This window comes from Curcuma longa, chromosome 11 (assembly GCF_044706935.1).
Source record: "Curcuma longa cultivar G26 ecotype Majalengka, Jawa Barat chromosome 11, ITB_CL_G26_1.1, whole genome shotgun sequence".
Lineage (NCBI taxonomy): Eukaryota > Viridiplantae > Streptophyta > Magnoliopsida > Zingiberales > Zingiberaceae > Curcuma > Curcuma longa.
The window spans coordinates 8,565,333-8,582,906 of NC_133871.1; the positions used below are offsets into that span (position 1 = coordinate 8,565,333).

General features: G+C 34.4%; 2 protein-coding genes and 1 long non-coding RNA gene across 3 annotated transcripts; 1 reads left to right on the top strand and 2 right to left on the bottom strand.

The window, feature by feature from the left end:
• Positions 1-2,029: 2,029 nt before the first annotated feature.
• Positions 2,030-2,776, top strand: LOC141836982 (uncharacterized). Its single transcript, XR_012602521.1, has 3 exons — positions 2,030-2,345; positions 2,466-2,584; positions 2,694-2,776. It is a non-coding gene; the product is annotated as an uncharacterized LOC141836982 (long non-coding RNA).
• Positions 2,777-4,551: 1,775 nt separating this feature from the next.
• Positions 4,552-7,890, bottom strand: LOC141840309 (uncharacterized). The gene is made up of 3 exons (XM_074728250.1): positions 7,782-7,890; positions 5,892-6,048; positions 4,552-4,762 (listed from the first exon to the last, which is right to left on the bottom strand). Exons 1-3 carry the CDS (start codon positions 7,782-7,784, stop codon positions 4,716-4,718), a joined length of 207 nt encoding a protein of 68 aa, XP_074584351.1. The 5' UTR covers positions 7,785-7,890; the 3' UTR covers positions 4,552-4,715.
• Positions 7,891-9,950: 2,060 nt separating this feature from the next.
• On the bottom strand, positions 9,951-14,867 carry LOC141839580 (uncharacterized). The gene is made up of 4 exons (XM_074727360.1): positions 14,754-14,867; positions 14,567-14,650; positions 12,023-12,215; positions 9,951-10,442 (listed from the first exon to the last, which is right to left on the bottom strand). Exons 2-4 carry the CDS (start codon positions 14,618-14,620, stop codon positions 10,312-10,314), a joined length of 378 nt encoding a protein of 125 aa, XP_074583461.1. The 5' UTR covers positions 14,621-14,650; positions 14,754-14,867; the 3' UTR covers positions 9,951-10,311.
• Between the last annotated feature and the right edge of the window lie 2,707 nt (positions 14,868-17,574).

Sequence of the window (17,574 nt, forward strand, 5' to 3'; positions counted from 1 at the left end):
CTTCCTTTCCTTTCCTTTGCTCTCCTCTGCTCTTCTCTGTTTGCAATCAACAGTTGTTGCGACTGCAGAAGGAAAAAGGAAATAAAACAAAACAAATAGTTAAGAGCAACCTGTGACTTGTCTCTGGTAGGGCAGGCAAATAATCTGATATCATGCAAATGGGGTCGAATTGGCTGATCTGCCTACAATAAATGGGGTCAGAGATAACTCAATAATTGAGCCTCTTCTTTCTTCACCTTTGAGCAGTATCAGCTACCAGGAACAGCCTCATTGAATCTGTTTGAATACATACTAAGGTTCTATTTTATGCATTTCTTTTACCAAGAAATCTATAAAATGATAGTATTTATCAAGCTGTTTAAAGCTGTGTAATGAATTTCACATTTTGACCTAGCTAGTCCTGTTAGTGTATCTATATCATCCAGATCAATTCTGGAAAAGAGAAAAAAACAACTACTTAATGGCCAAAGGAGACTATTTTGCTATGAACGGTACTGAGAGACGTTAGATCAAGTAATTTTGGATAAATTACGCACATCATGAATCACTTTCTCCTAACTGAAGCTGCTAGCTAGAGAGTAGCCAGTGTCTCGTAAATGATGTTTGTAAATATTATTAAACAGGGTGCACATAGTTAAGCAAAAGTTTCAGTAATTTCCATGGACAAATATCAAAATCAAGGCTGCATGGTTGGCACACTTACTGCAGCAACAAGGATATATAGATAAAGATCGATAAAATATCAAACGATATAGCAACATAAGGCCTATTGTTGGATAAACTGCATGCCCTTTGGTCTTAGCAGCTATTCGTAATCATATATATAAAGCAAGATTTGTACTGCAAAATATAGTATCATGATTCTTTTAACTTGACTGATCATACATGTCATTCTAGAATGGCCCGATCCAGGACTGGCCCGGCCCATCTCCGTCGAACCCAACGCAGCTGAATTAATTTAGACGTTCTGGAATCCGGATCCGAGAACCTCGTCGAGCCCAAGCAGCACCTCGTGAAAACACCACAAATGTATGGGTTACATTACTGTTTTCACGAGGGGCTGCTTTGGTCTCATGGCATCCTAGTGCAATATGAATACAATGTCTGCTGTTGCAGGGATAATGGCGTGAGATAGTATTACAAGTACAGAAATATGTAGTTGCATTAACCTTGGAGAATAACACTGCGCTCATCTTTGATTTATGTGGATCCCAGAAAGATAACAGAAATGGAGTCTTGAGTCACTGTGTCAATAAATTATCAGGTCACTCGGAGGGGCAAAAGAAGTATTCTTGTTCCAAAACCACACAAGTTTCTCGTATAGAATTGCCATAGCTGATACGAGTGCGCTTATTTGCCCCCAAACATAAGGTGTTATATACCGTTAAATGATCGGTCAGGTTCTCAACATCAGAATTAACTTCACTTCTCCGCAAACTTTTATCTTGAAGTCATTTTCACAAACGCATCCCAATCACCAGTTGATCAACCCATCAATTTTCCAACTTCAGAATATTGTCAAGAAATAATTAGGCATTACATGGTGGTGCAAGAACTGATGTGAAACAATGGTCTACTCTCATGCTAAAGAAAATGTCATTAGGAAGAAAATGGTCACCAAAACAATCGGAGCATTCACAAACCATAGATCGAACAAGAAAAACAATTGACCGTAGAGACAGAATTCATAAACACGTTAAATGGAAGGCATTTAAGGTATAAAACAGATCGCCGATATAAGATGTCTGGACCTGAAGGAGGCTGGTGGCGTAGCTAGGTAGCATAGTTACGGATTGCGGCCCCTGGCTAGTGATTCGTATCTCGTTTTCGCGTACGGTGGATTCCGGTTGCCGATGCTTGACTACAGCCGCTACTCCGGCGGAGAGAAGCCAAATGGATCGTCGGGGTTAGGGTTTGAGAGGAGAGGGGAACAGGATTCGTCACTGAGCTCCAAAAATAGCAAGCATCTGCCTCGTTTACTTTGAAAGAAAGTGCGAAGGAGGAAAAAAAGTTAAGTGAATATTTTCAAATGGCACCTCGTATTTTGTTATTTTACATTGAGCTCCCCTTCGAGGAAGGGCGGAGAGGCGTCCGACTCCGAAGACGTCGCCGTTGGATCCTCTCTGCGTTAGCCGATCTGATTCGCTTCATCCCTCTGCCTCCCCGCCGCCTCCTCTTCGTCTCGTCTCCTCACCCAACTCCTGCTCCTCCTTCTCCCGCTTCTGCTCGGATCGCTGTCCGGCCTGGAGGATTCCGTGGAATCCCAGGTGAGGGATCCCCTGTCCCGCCCTCTTCTCGTCCTTTTAGGATTGCCTTCGCCTCGGGCTCAACTCTGGTCTTGGATGGTAGGGCTTTCTTGCATCAGGGGTTCCTCTCCGACGAGGAGTGCGACCATCTCGTCTCTCTGGTTAGAATATGTGAACTTTTTTTGGTTTTACTTATCCTGAATTTGGTGTTTTCTTCAGGCTTCACTGACGACGAACGTTGTGAAACCAGGCAAAGGGTAAGTTGGAGAAATCGATGATCGCGGATAACGAGCAGTGAGGTGCGGACGAGCTCCGGCATGTTCATCGAAAAGAGGCAGGTAATGTTGTTCAATGTCTGGTCCGTTCATAGTAATGATGATTCTTTTATGGATTTTCGAAGCTTGATGCGCATATCTCTTCTGGGATTCGGCACTTTTTTGCAATCAGATCAGTATTCGCTAGAGATGGCATGCCATTGCAATGAATATTTGCTGTGAGAGATTTATGAGCATATGTTTCTTAGGCAGGGAAAGAAAAGATGAAAACAATCTTCCCGTGTGCATAATAACATGGTCAAACAAACTTTTGTTTCACCCATCTCAATTTCCTTGGATTTAGCATTTATTTTATGATAAACTTCATTTAGTTTATGAGGCAATGGTGTATAAAACATTCAGATTGGATTCAACACCTATACAGCTCAATTATGATGTATTTATAAGGTTTTTTTTCTATATGCTATACCCTTGGCCTCTGCAGTTTGTACTTAGTACGCTTTCCGATTTATTTGATGATCAATGGAAAACTTTCTTGAAACCAAATCAAACCTAGAGATAGTCAATAAAACTAATTAAAATTATTTTAGCTCCATTTCTCATAGTTGTTGTAATTTGTGTGGCACTAGAAGGGCAGACAAATGAACCTGCCGCTGGCTTTTTCATAACAGGATAAAATGACACATCAACTTTATTGTGCTGATATGTGTTGGGATTGTTGGACGCAATTCCTTAGGGCAAAGAAAAAAGTTGTGTCGGCTTTAACGAATGATTAAACGGATGCTCTTTTTTATAAAAATTATCAATGAATGTCCTACAGAAAGAACTATCCAAAATATGTGATCGATTCAAATTCTTTGTTTCTGAATTGAAGTTTAATATTTATAATTTGAACATGATTTACTATGTACCAACTAACAAATAAGAGTTGCATGTAACAACTACTATTACAACAAACTATTGACCATGTATTGTTTTTAATCAATTGAGAGTGAAATCCTAAATAATATTATATTTTAAAATTATAAAATAAATCCAGAGGATCCTTAGATGTAAAATTAATACTATCTGAATATCTACTTTACTAACAACTACCTATTAGTTGTTATAACAATGTCATTATATTATATTAATTTTAATTAATTAAGGATAAAAACCTAAATAAAACAAGTATTCAAAAGCAAAATCAAATAAAATGAACTCCATATGGCCCACTAAATATAAAATTAGCATTATCTATAGCAACTATAATTATTACATATTATAATTGCTAATTATGTAAAAACTTAATTACCTTTTACTGTAATTCCGTATATAAAACTTAACGCTCTTAATAACAACTCTTATCAATATCATTATTTTATATTAATTTTGAGCAATCAAGAATGAAAGAATTAAAATACTAAAACAAATAGATTCCATAGGACCCACTATATATAAAATTAATATATATGTATAACAAATAAGCGATTGTAATTCAGATCCTAAACCCTAAAATTAAATTCACAAATATAATATTTAAACCGACCAAACAATTTAATAGTATTTTAGATAGTTCTTTTGTTCAATAAAATGCTCGGCTGCTGATTTTTACAAAAAAAAATGTTCATTTAATAATTTGTTAAAATTGAGACGCCCTTTTAATTTTTATCCAAGAAAAAAGTAACAAAGGAATAAAAAAAAAGGAACCTTTTCTCATGTTTGAGGCTTTCCTTTGATCTAAGCATGTCAGGTTCTAAATGGTAAGATAGGGACTAAAAAAAAAATCCCAATTAAATTTTTGTACATGAATGTGATAGACTAAAGGTTTAATTTACTTGCAAAGCAATTTGCAATTTATAAAAAAATAAAATAAACGGAGTATTTGTAAGTTAATTTGCAATCTAATAATCATCATACATTTACAGATTAACCATCTTTGAGAATGCAGATTTCATTAATAAATAGATTGTAATGTTTGGTCGGGGCAAATGAGAAATGATCCATAGAAGGGTGGAATTTTTGTAAATGTCACTTGTAAACATGAACAGTGAAAGAAGGTGGTATCTTCAGTATAAAGCCATAGGATCTAGAGTCACTACACGAATGCATTCAAAACACCTTCTCCATGGATTTAGTTATTATCAAGTTTAGATGTGTCTTACAATTACAGAGCAGTAGCCTTGAGTTATAACAATTGTCCTTCAATTCTGGTCTATGCCATCCCTCCACTAGTGGCAGTTCTAATAATCTGAAATAGAGCTGTAAGCAAAACAAAAAGATTTTAGAGATCGTTAAACAAAATCAGTAGAAATAATAATAATATCAGGGAACTCTACGTACTGTTTGGGTGGATTCACACAGATGACAAAAGTAGGGAAAATGGCAAAGTAAATTGAATCTTGCACTCATTTGAAGATTAGAACGAAAAAAGTAGGGAAGTTCAATAAGGCTGTGTTTACCAAGAGGAAAGAAAGTGAGTCCACAATGGAATCGATCACGGCATGATTGGGATGGATTCTTTTCCAAGGAATTAAAAATGTGTTTACCTAGTAAAAAGGGAAAGAAGCAGGGGTAACTAAAATTATCCCACCATCTTCGTCGTTTCCTTGATCTTGCATAGCACTCAAACTTCTGCTTGTTGATCCTCGTAGCCAACCTAGATTCTTGACCTGAACTATACAAAGGTTCGAGCAACCTCAACCTCGAGACCTAGGAACAAAAGGCTTAGGCATCTTTTCAAATAAAAGGCTTGGGTGCAGGGCAGCAAATTCTAACGACCTTGCAGCACTACAAACGAACTTGGTCAGGCTGCCTGACGACTTCACAGCAAACAGAAGATTTCAGAATCTGTTCTTCGGAAATCATCTTGGCATAAGTCTTTTACGCAAAAAAAGTTACGGCATAAAGCTTGCCAATTCACAGTAGTTGTGGAGGTAAATAGGGGAAAGTCCACTTGATCCACCCTGAAACAGTTTGTCCTACTATTTCCATTTATGAGAGTAAGCCTGACCTCAAGGATTAAAGAAAACACTGGTGTGCTGGACATGATTTCATGTTCATCGGGTAGGCATAGAACAAACACAGAAAACTTCACCTATGCTCCTGTGAAATCGTGAAGAGTAGTATGGTTCCCTTGCATTATCCAAATTGAAGGTTTGTAACTTCAGCAAGATGTCTATGTGCTTAAACACTATTCAGTAACCGATGGTTTGTGCACAGACATATTGATTACTCCAAAAGATAATATGCCTTTAAATGCATGAAAGAGGCAAATCTAAGATTGCACTAATGCTCAAGTGATATGAACGTGATAGGACCAAAAAGCAGAGTTAAAACTATCATACTCCATATCCTATTTCAATAAGGAGATGAGGACAGGATTTCTTACATGATCCAATGACAACAAAGATAAAGAATCCCAGGACGATAGGCCCAACAGGGTAGTCATTTCCCTTCTTCATTGTTGTCTCAGGTACAGATCCCCTCCTCGATATATTTTTCTGAAACTTTGCAACCTTCTTGTCAGCAAGGCGTCTTGAAATTGTCTGCAAATGAAGGAATCAAAAGTATCACATATAGGGCTATCTACATTCACCATTCCAGAGGTCTTACTACCATTAAATAGTAAATATGACAGCTAATGCAAATGAAAAGCTGGTCACTAAGAAGAGAAAGGCAATACACTGTACAGTACAAATATTTCTTATTGAATGGCATGTCAAACTCCTCAAAAGTAAGAAAAATTTTAATTCGTCAAAATTTAAAGAATTGAAATTCTATTTCTGATATTGTATATTTTGTGTTTTGTGAAACAAAAAAAATGAAACTGAGAAACCTTACACAAAAAATAGAATTTCATTAAATTCTCATTCTCTCAAGTCTAGAGATAATAATTCATATCAGAATTCTTTTCCAATAGGAATTACTAACAAACAAGCTGTTATAGAAGTGAATTTTCAGAATTAAGGTACCAATTCTTGGTTGAAACTTGGACAAATAGGAAATGGATTTTATCCCTCTTTAATATTATTAATCAGTAACTTTGCAATTTTGTTTTAGGAATGCAACTTAGGCTGTGAAGTAATGTAGTAAATTTAAGAATTAGAAAAAAATCAAGTTTTGGGGGAGTTACTCATAGATTTTGTTTTATCATTATAAAACTGGCTTCATGGGACCTATGGGATCCCAGTCCCCTTTTTATATTCCAAACAACTGCCACATTGTCAAAAACAGAAGTAAAATGGGATCCGAGCATCCAAACATGAAACCGAAACCTAACGATAAACTTTTACAGCTAGTGGCTGGATATGAGAAAGAAAGGGAGTAGAAATAAAAGCAATTATAGCTCTTCCACCAAACATTAAAAAATAGGAATTTACTTTTCCTTCAGTTTTTTTAACAACGCGAATTCCTAACCAACATAATTAAAAGAATTTTACATTGAGCAGTCCACTGCTCAACACTAAGATTCTTTGTGTTGTCCCATACACATAGGGAGCAATAACACACAAGCTTTCTATTGTTTTTCCATTATTTCCCCTAATCCAATATCAATTCTAAGATTTTTTTTATGTTGTCCCCTACGTATAGGGAGCAATAACACAAACGTTTTGTATTGTTTTTCCATTATTCCCCCTATTTATTTGTTCTATGGTTTCAATGTATGATATAAGAAACTTAATGTTATGATGCTCTATCAATGGAGATCCATTGGGTTGTACCTTCTACTATGAATCATTTTGAAGAATTCAATGCCATATTTTTAAAAATAAATAATCAATTACAGGAAACCGCCCCAAGCAATAACAATTAAAAAAAAGTCGCGTTCTGGAAAAAAAATGGATATTTTCTACCTTCTAATCTACCAGATCGAACATTAACTTATGCGTTTAGAAGTGATAGAGTAATCATCAGAACTTTTTCCTCTGAAATAACTCACAGTACAAAACAATATTCCAAAAATCTTTAAAAGAACAAAGCAAACAAACACATCGTAGCGGAGCAGATCTCCTTCGAAAAAATAATCACCTCTTGCTACAAAAAAATGAACAGATCTACAAATTCGCATGCAATATCAGCAGATACCTAAATCTTTAAACGCGCACAAAATTTCCAACGGAAACTTCGCAGCAAACATCAGGAATAATTGGATCTAACTAATCCATTCGAGAAATGGAGGAAAATAAGTAACACTACATTAAAAACCGATCACATAGATCAAAGAGCCCGTTGAGAATAAGAACTAAAATCAAAAGCTCAGATCGGATCGAAGGCTCACCATTTTCTCGCCGGACGGATGAACGGAGAGATCAATAAAACTGGAGATCTGGAGGAAAGATTGCAAGGCGTCGCTCCCGCGAGGGTTGAAATAAACGCGTTGGACTCAGAATTAGTAAATGAGCAGTGCTTTGAGGAACTCGAAATTTGAACCCGTAAATTACGCCCTGCATTTATTCGCACGCAAGGAATAGATGAACGGCAATGATCATTGTGGGTGCGATTTGGGTATAGGTCCATGTTGGAATAAAAAAAGGATTCCTAAATAGGATCCGTGCCGGGGTCGATGGACCGCCGTCTGCTTTTCGGCTGGCAATATCTATCGCACTTGATATAATAAATTGAGAAAAAAAATGCTATATTTTTTTAAAATAAAAAATAATAAGTTGAAATAAATAAATTTAACTTAATTAAAAATATTATATAGATCATTTTTATATTAAAATTTTTTTATCAACTTATTAAAATGATTTAAACTTCAATAATTTCTATAAACAAATTTAAAAAGACTTTGACCGTGATTTAATGATTTTAATCGACTTTAAATAATTTTAAACAGGTTGATAAAAAATTAAACTAAAAAAATAATTTATTTTAATATATTATAATAGTTATGATATATCTACTATAACAATGTTAAAATAAAAATATTTTTAATATAAAAAATATAATAAGATTTTATTTATATATATATATATATATATATAAGTTGAAATATGTTTTAACAAAAGGATAATTAAGGATGCCTTTTAAATTTTGCCATAATAATTTAATTTTTTTGAGTAAGTTATAAATAAATCAAATATTCATAAATAAATTTGATATTACTTGATAACAACTTATAAATAAATTTGATATTACTTGATAACAACTTATTTCGTTAATAACATTTATACACAATAAATTAATTAAATAAATAAACTTGAATAATTTATAGAATTAGCTTAAACACATATAAATTCAAGCTTGTTAACATTCATAAATAATATTTTTAAATCATATTCATTAATAAAATTTTTATCAACCTTTTTGAATAGACCATAAATGAATCTACCATTCGTTAACAAATTTAATATTTAACTTGATAAAAACTCATTTATATTCGCTCAATACACATAAAATTAATTAAATGAATAAACTTTGAATAACTCATTAAAGTAAACGAATCAACTTATCAACACATGTGTTCAACTTGTTAACATTCATTAATAATATTCTTCAACCATATTCATCAATAAAATTTTTATCAACATACTAAATACATAAAGAAACTTTTAAAAATAAATAAATAAATTTGTATTATCAAACTCAATAATCAACCAAACAAGTTTAAAATCTAAAAATTTCAAACAATCAAATAAGTTTAAATTGAGAATTCAATAACATCTAAACAAACCAAACCCAAACTCATAAAAAAAATCAAATCAAACTTGAACAATTATTTTAAAGGTTTGACATTTTAGCTTAACTCAATTATTTTATCAAATAAATTTGAACATCATAAAATTTAACTTGACTTAACTCATTTACGATCCTACTTTTGAACGGTCTTCTTCTATTTAAACAAGAGACAACTTCACTTTTGGATACAAAAATATGCCTGTTTTCTCTCTAACAAAACCACTTGTTGCTTAAGATTTCTAGGCTCTACAACAAAGTTGGACATTGTTGGAGAAAGCTCAAAATCTCATCTTAAAATAAAATAGAGGCTACTCTTCTCCAAATTCTTCTCTCTTCATTTCCTAATTTTAGATTGATGTTTCTAGCATCTAATATTTAGAACAGATCAGACTTCTACATTAGTCACTGCCAGATCAGTTCAAGATAGCTACAAACATCCAACCGATAATCTAAATACGCCTTCGTAGTTGATTAATGAATCTACTTCAAGCTATGTTCGAACACAAAAGACATGCCTTCAAACCAGCACAATACATACAACAATCAAGTATTTATCCCACTAACTAAGTAAAGTCGAGCTAAACCAACAAAACACATCCTAAGCAATTAAGTTATATTGAACGAAATAGAGTCCAATGAGGTGAAGTTTGATGGGGGAAAAGTTACAAAAACTTGGTGGGAATTGATAGCTAAAGAAAATCTCAAAATTTAGTTAAATAAATACTAGTAACTCAAACAACACAAACTAAATTTGATATGAACAATGCAATTAGAAATCAACCCCAGCACTACCATACTGATGTGCAATGTGAATATATATAACACTACCTTACACATTGTTCAACAAGCAAGCTTGGCAAAAGACAAGGGTTCCAGGTTTCATACTCGAAGGAGAATGAACTTGTTGGGAAATTTTGGTCATGCAGCTGTGAGTAATTTCTAAGCATTATTTACAGAAAATAAATTAACAGAAAACAGCGAGTTGGAGTTCAAAGTCTGTGTAGCAGGCTATAAAGTAAAAGTTCATAGCACATAGCTCATAGCAATCACCGCGATGATTTGAAACAAGTAACTGATGGTGAACAAGCTAGGGCAGTCGCGGAGTTGCGAAGATCAGTTCTAATTGGAACTCAAGGTTCCAGCTTCAGAGAGACAACCCGGGATTGCCGATTTCGCTTGGCCATCTTTACAAATACCATTGACAAGCAAGGTGGTGCCCACCACGGCTTGCGCACTTCTTGTTCCCCTCTTAGGCATGCAACTGCATACATCCAACCCAAGAAGTTGTAGAAAATCATGAGCTTCAAAAGCATATGGATTGTAAAGTAAAGATGATCATTTGTCACATCGGAGCTGCCATATGCCTGCAGAAACATTAAGCTAGAGCACATGGTCTGAACAATGGTAAGTGGCTATGCAAACTCAACCGTGCCAAGTGGAAGTCGAGATCCTAGTTGCATAGAGGTATTAGAATCATATCCCAAAGTGGGATGTTCACAATTTTACCCTGAAAAAGGCACCTCAAACTTTCATACAATTGGTGGCTATCTGTCTCTAAACGGGACTAGAGGTCTACATTGAGCAAAATAGCAACTAATGAAATGGAAGGAATCTTGAGGTGAAAGTGATTGTTTTAAACTCAAGATGAAAAAATACAAGCCGTGTTTATTTTTTGATCAGGCAACTAGCAGCTTTCTCACCAGTTGAATGAGGTGGAAGGTCAAAACTACTAGGATCAGAATGGACTAAGGATAACTATCTTAATCATTCTATGATTACAGCAACAGAACCCATCTACCATTGTGGCCACTTTGGCAATTGGAATTACTTTAATTAAAGTGGCTGATAAGTTCAGGTAAGTTGTAGTTAGGTTAGGAAGTTTCTGCAACCTACAAGCACTCAAAGATGCTATTACCTGTGCAATCTACTAATATTCTGAAATACAGATTTGGAGTGTAACTTGCATACCAAGGTAACACAAAAAAAGAGACCCAAATAGCTCTGTTAATTCACTTGCCACAGTTCCTAATAAAGAATAGTGACAGTATGTTGATAAGAGGTCGTGTTAACTAATCCAACAAAAGGCAGCTGATAAAAGGTCAACTAATCCATCAACATACATCAGGTTGATAAGAGGTCATGTTTACTAATCCTTAAGATGGTGAGCCAGCTTGAGATAATCTTTTTATTGTTGTCCAGTATCCAACTCCTACAATAAACTGGTGGAGTGAGTCAAAGAGATCAGGAAATTCTTCAGCTTAATGGTTGGTGTCAAGGTAGCAGGTGTGGAGTTGAGAACGACTCAGTCAAGCTTCAAGAAAACAGGTCATTGATTAAGCCAATAGTGAATATGGCTAGGCTGTGTATATAACTTTGGTCTATTTTTTCATAAAAAATTAAAAAGACACTAATTGTGAAAAAAAACACAATTTTTAAAATATCAATCAAGCAAATTTAATTGGAACAAGATAATTTAGCTAACTGAATTGTTTCCCAGCTCAGCTAAATCAAGTTTTTGCAAATATACTACCAGCAACTAGCTAGTCTTGTCTTGTTGTAATAACATGGTTAACAGTGTCAGTGTGCGTATATTAGACCATTAGACTCCTTATATAAGGAACCAGGATTAAGAGTTTACAGGATATTTGCCTTAAGAGTTACTCTTCATGGTATTAATAACTAGTTTCTTAGTATCTTGTCTCCATACGCCCAAATTAATAATTTTCCTTTACACTTTTTTCTTGAATATTATCAGAGACCATATATAACCGTCAGACAGGAAGAAAATTAATATCAGAACAACTTTTTCATGAAAAAATCACAGAGAGAAAAGCATGTTACCTTTTATGCGCCTTAACTCCTTGCACAGAGTAATAAAGTCGCCCCACTTCATGTGGCAGCGCCTGATAAATCGGAGAATTTGCTCTGTAGTAAACATGGATAAACTTTCTAAGTATTCTCCATTTACTCCGTTTTCTTCAAAAACTTGTCGGTAGCTACCAAGGTTTATCTCTTCAAGCCATAATCCAACATCCTGAAATCACATGGTTGAGTTTTCAGTATCGAGTTGTGAAACAGACAAAAAATGTGTAGCTCCTTTAACAAAGGTGTTTTTCCAAACAGCTATTCTGTCATGTTGTCATGTCATAAAACAGACTAGCGGCAAGTATCTAAAGACACATTATATGATAGGAACAAGTAATAAATATGAGAACCAATGAAGTGAAAGTAACAAAAGAGTCTAATGCATATTTGTGAAAATTGATACGGACCACTGGTTGGATCTGACAATTGAAATTGGATACTTCTATCTGGCTAGCTCAGCGATCAGACATGCAAAAAAACCACTAAAAACTGGCAAGACTGACCAACTTTATTATTCTTCTCATTTATTTATGTCTGTTTAATAAAGTTTTAATATGAAATTCCTTGGTTTAATTTCTGATTATTTTTATTAATATGCATAAATTATAATGAAATAAAGAATATGTGTGAAATTCATTTATCTAACATAATTTCTTAATCTTCTTATCACCTAAATTTATAATGCAAAAATAAAATCAATAAATTTCTAGCTTAACCAATGGATCTAGGTCTGGATGATGAACTCACTTGAGCAAATGTATGGTGGGTCCATATGCTGTTCGACCAACTAATCCATCAATCCGGCCTTTGAACAAGTGACCTTGAGTTTGGCCAGATTTAGTTTTTTTATAACTATAACCTAAAGAAAGCCTATATAATGGCAAAAGGTGATGCACAGTGGTAGCACCAGAATAATGAATTTTAAACCTCACATTGTTTCTTGGAATTTGCAAACGTATACACATAAACATATAATGGAGTTGAACTTCCTTCTATTAACCATCGTTTCTCAGACAATCATCAGCCAACCTAAATATTACTACGGTGCCTTCTAAGAATTAAGTTGGGTGAAGAGGTTTACGAATGGTATCAAAAAGTAGAAAGCAAGATTTCTCTGTTAATTTAATATATATCTATCCTGTGAAATCAACATGATATTGATAGCTGTTTTATCAGCTACTTCTACGTGAATGCCCTAGTTTAGTACACTAGGATTCTAAATACTAATCCTCCCTTTCTTTGTAGTTCTTGATTTGCTCTTTCTCGAGATCCACTACACTACTTTATCTACTGAACTGCATGTATTACCTACACCATGTTTTGTCATGCTGACTGTTTCCTATTATTAAGATGCAACTATCAATGCTACACACGACCATTACAAAACTTCAACCTATCTGCAATGGCATACAAACATGGCAGTATCACCGTGTTAGTATTTATATGGTATCTCATTTTCTGAATTCCTATTCTCATTTGTTTGATGATGCATCACTAACCAATCTCAAGTATACATGCAATTAGTTAGAGGACCTGCGTAAAAAGCTTAGACATGTTCAGGATCATTTTCGATGTAATAATATTATGTTTTTAAGCAACACATAGTATTATAGTTTAAGCCATGACTAGAAAAACATCTAGTTTAACAAAAGTTTTGGTTTTGATGCTTTCAAAGACAAGTTCGTTCATTTTTACTGCCTAAGCAACCAAATTTGTTTAATGCTCTTTTAGATCTGATTTGAATCAGAATCAACTTTACATAGTTCTAAGTGGTTGGATTTTCTGAATTCAGTTTTGCCACTCTCCGTGGTACTAAGCGATTCTATATTCCCAATTAATGTTTGCCATTTTGCTGCTGAGTGGCAGCACCACTTAAGTTATTAATTATCTTAACTACAAACCACTGACACACGGTGATGAAGTATGACTGATTTAGTGATTTAGCCATTGCTTAAATGGATGAAATTCCAAAAATCCTATCACACTTAATCAGATAAAACACATTAAGCTTTATAAGAAACGCCTGGCCTAAAAGTAGTCCACTCCGACTACATGATTTTTTAAAAAAAGTTTATTCTATGATTCACACAAACGGAAATAGTTACTCTTCAAAACTGAGTAATAATTACATGAAACTAGTTCCAGTCTGTTCAGCTGGCTTTTGAGCAAACAATTGGGATTATTGTAGATAATGCGAAAAAAAGAGGTCTGAATTCAAATCATGAGAACAGCCAATAGGGATTCAACAAAATCTTGCAACTTGTCAAAAAAGAGGGAATTTTAGCATACTCTGAGATCTACCGAAATCTATCAATCAACAACAAAAAAAAATGTTTTGTACTGAGATCTATCGCGTTCATCCGATCCAAATGCATCACTTCACAGGCCCAACCAGAAGGAGGGGAAAAAAACATTTCTTGATCAATCGGAAACAAAAATTCGGACTTTATTTCAAAATCATGAGATCTGAGAACAAATGAGAAGCGAAAGACATATACAGTAACAGGTTCGGAAGCATACCTCTACCGTCCAGATGAAGAAATCTATGGGCTCCGGAGACCGGCCCTTACTCATCTTCCGCTTGCTCCTAAAAGCACCGTAACCCTAAGCCAAAAAAAAAAAACTCAATAAATCCCTACTGGAGCTCCCAGAACACACCAACGCATTCCGATTTCACAATATTCTGCACCAAATCGCAAGAAATTACCGAGTCGGGGCAACTCAGCTGCTACCCAAGACGGAGGATACAAGCGATCGCAGCGACCACGGGAGAAGCACTGGCAGATCGATTTGGGCCAGATGACACCGCCCACCGCCATGAAAAGGGGGGAGAAAATAAATGAATAATAATTCCAGTTAAATGTCCGCCAAACTCAGCGAGTTACTTTACATCTTACCCCTCCAAATCAATATATTTACACTTGTCTTATTTACAAAATGCCCCTCGTAATTTCAACTTATTGTTTTCACAACGCCAAATTTGTTCACTATTACTAATGCCCTTTTTAGCGTAGCTTGATGGGAAGATCAAGGAAGGGACCAATTTCACGAGAATTAAGAAAAAATATATATTTATTTAATACAAATTAAATTACTATAAATTTTCTTTATTATTCTTTCTTTTCTTTCCTATGAATTCTTGTGTTTTTATTTCCTTTCTTATCCAACAGTCTTACAGTGAGATATAGATAAATAAATCATGGTACTTTTGTTTTTTTCTTATCAATCATACAAACAATCCTAAGAAATACTACACTCGTGTTTTCCTTAGGCCGTGTTAAGGGATGCAATTAGATGAAAACAAATTTAGGGGAGTTTTATGAAACTACCCTTCTACATTTGGAGCCAATTAAAATTCCACCAAAAATGTCATTCAAGAATGCATGTACCCAATTGGATGATGAAACTACACTTTCATTTAGCTTTTTTGATGGTTGGTGGCCTCATTCTCTTTGGTTTTTCTCCTTTTGGGCCCATCGACCATAAACTTTTGGTACCATCGATCACATTGATGAACCATCTTCCATCGAGTTAGTAGTTGGGAACTAATCAATGTCGAACGGGGAGGAACTATTCGAGGATTCTAGTTGGTGGCTCGAGCATGACTACTTGCGCATGTTGATACTCGCAACTTATCGAGTCATAAAACATGATTCATAAAACTCGTTCCCATGGAAAAGTATCGTGAAATTTGAGAGTGGCAAGTAGTTCTAATAAATTAGCCAAACTTAATTTTTTGCCCCCTTAATTTTATAAAATTTTAGAATTTTCTATGCTTTCATTTGATTTAAATTGGACCAATTCTATAAAATTCAAATAGTTTGAAAATATTGATTTTTTTATTTGCCTGAAAAATTAATTTGCAACCCTCTGGTCATCTATATCCTTATTCAATCAATGATATAAAAATTAATTTTTAATAAACTCCTTTTATATATTAAAATAATTATATAAAATAGTTTTTTTAAAAAAATTATGCTACCTTCAATATATCGAAGGGTTCATATTGATTTGTTTGATCCTAAATTATAAAATTAAATAATTGATCAAAGATTCGATTGGTCGAATCTCAATTTCATCCAAATAATTTAAAATAATAATGCAAGTTCCTCGTGGTCCATCATGCACATATTTATAAATATAGTAAGTCCTTGGATTATTATGCTCAGTTTATTTGGGAGGATATATTTAAAAATGGAAGAAAGGTTTTTCACGTGAAAATTTTTTAATTGTTTATTTTATAAAAAACGGTGGATTATTTTTTTTTTTTTGCTCCTTCATTTATTTTGTAAGAGGATAAACAGATAACCCCCATCATAATTAAGTTAATTATGATAGAACAAAGTTGTTGAAGTGGATAAGAATCGAATTTTGATAAAGTCGAGGCACACGGACGGAGCCAGGTATTAATCTACCTGAGCTCTAGCCCGGGGGCCCAAAAAAGTTAAAAGGGAATTATAGTGTGAATTTACCATAGAGAAAATAAAAATTATACGTAAAAGAGGGAAATAGCCCGGGGCTTTGGATCCGTTCAGGATTAGCCCAGAGGCTACGAAATTCATGGCTCCGCCATTGCCGAGGCAATACCCTTCTCCGTTGTGATCAACTACAACTTCTCGATTAATTACCTCTTTATAAATAGTTGTGAGACTGAGGGGGTGTTTGGTTTAAGGTTTCCCAGATATAAATGTTCCATTGAGTTCTCGAAATTTGTGCAATGGACAGATGATGGGTGTTTGGGGGGGTGTTTGGTTTAAAGTTCCCCAGATGTAAATGTTCCATTGAGTTCTCGAAATTTGTGCAATGGACAGATGATGAGTGTTTGGGTTTAGATGATGAATGTACATATGAGATTAGGGTAATTGAAAATTGGGAGTTGGCAAAAAGGACCTATGGAGGTCCTTTTTGCCAATCTGAAAGTTTAAATTACACATCTACCATTGTGAAAAATATATAAGAATTTTTTAATTTTTTTAGTAAGGATAACTAAGTAAATGGACATCCAAAATACAACTCAACCTCATATTCACCAAATACTCCATTTACATTTACATTTTCTCAACCTTTTCTCAACCCCAACTATTCATTTACATATTTTCAACCGCAACTTTCCGTTGAAAAAATACAACTTAAAACCAAACACCTCCTGGGTTTAGATGGTGAATGTACATATGCGGTTGGGGTAACTGGAAATTGGGGATTGGCAAAAAGGGTCTATGGAGGTCCTTTTTGCCAACCTGAAAGTTCAAATTACACATCTACCCTTGTGAAAAATATATATGATTTTTTTTTCAAGTTTTTAGTAAGGGTAAATAAATAAATGGACATCCAAAATACAACTCAACCTCATATTCATCAAACACTTCATTTACATTTACATTTTCTCAACATTTTCTCAACCCCAACTATACATTTACATATTTTCAACCCCAATTTTCCGTTGAAAAAATACAACTTAAAACCAAACACCCCCTGACTGTATAAGGCCATTAGATGATAGATTCTATTTTTTTTTTTTGGTTGAAAAA

Excerpts from the sequence above, each read along its gene's own strand:
- LOC141840309 (XM_074728250.1), bottom strand. Across the intron at positions 4,763-5,891 it reads CTTTGTTGTCATTGGATCAT|CTCTATTTCAGATTATTAGA; the intron begins GTAAGAAATCCT and ends TTTTGCTTACAG.
- LOC141839580 (XM_074727360.1), bottom strand. The coding sequence starts at position 14,620 with ATGAGTAAGGGCCGGTCTCCGGAGCCCATAGATTTCTTCATCTGGACG. Across the intron at positions 12,216-14,566 it reads TCTTCATCTGGACGGTAGAG|GATGTTGGATTATGGCTTGA; the intron begins GTATGCTTCCGA and ends ATGTGATTTCAG. Across the intron at positions 10,443-12,022 it reads GGAGTTAAGGCGCATAAAAG|TTGCATGCCTAAGAGGGGAA; the intron begins GTAACATGCTTT and ends GGATGTATGCAG.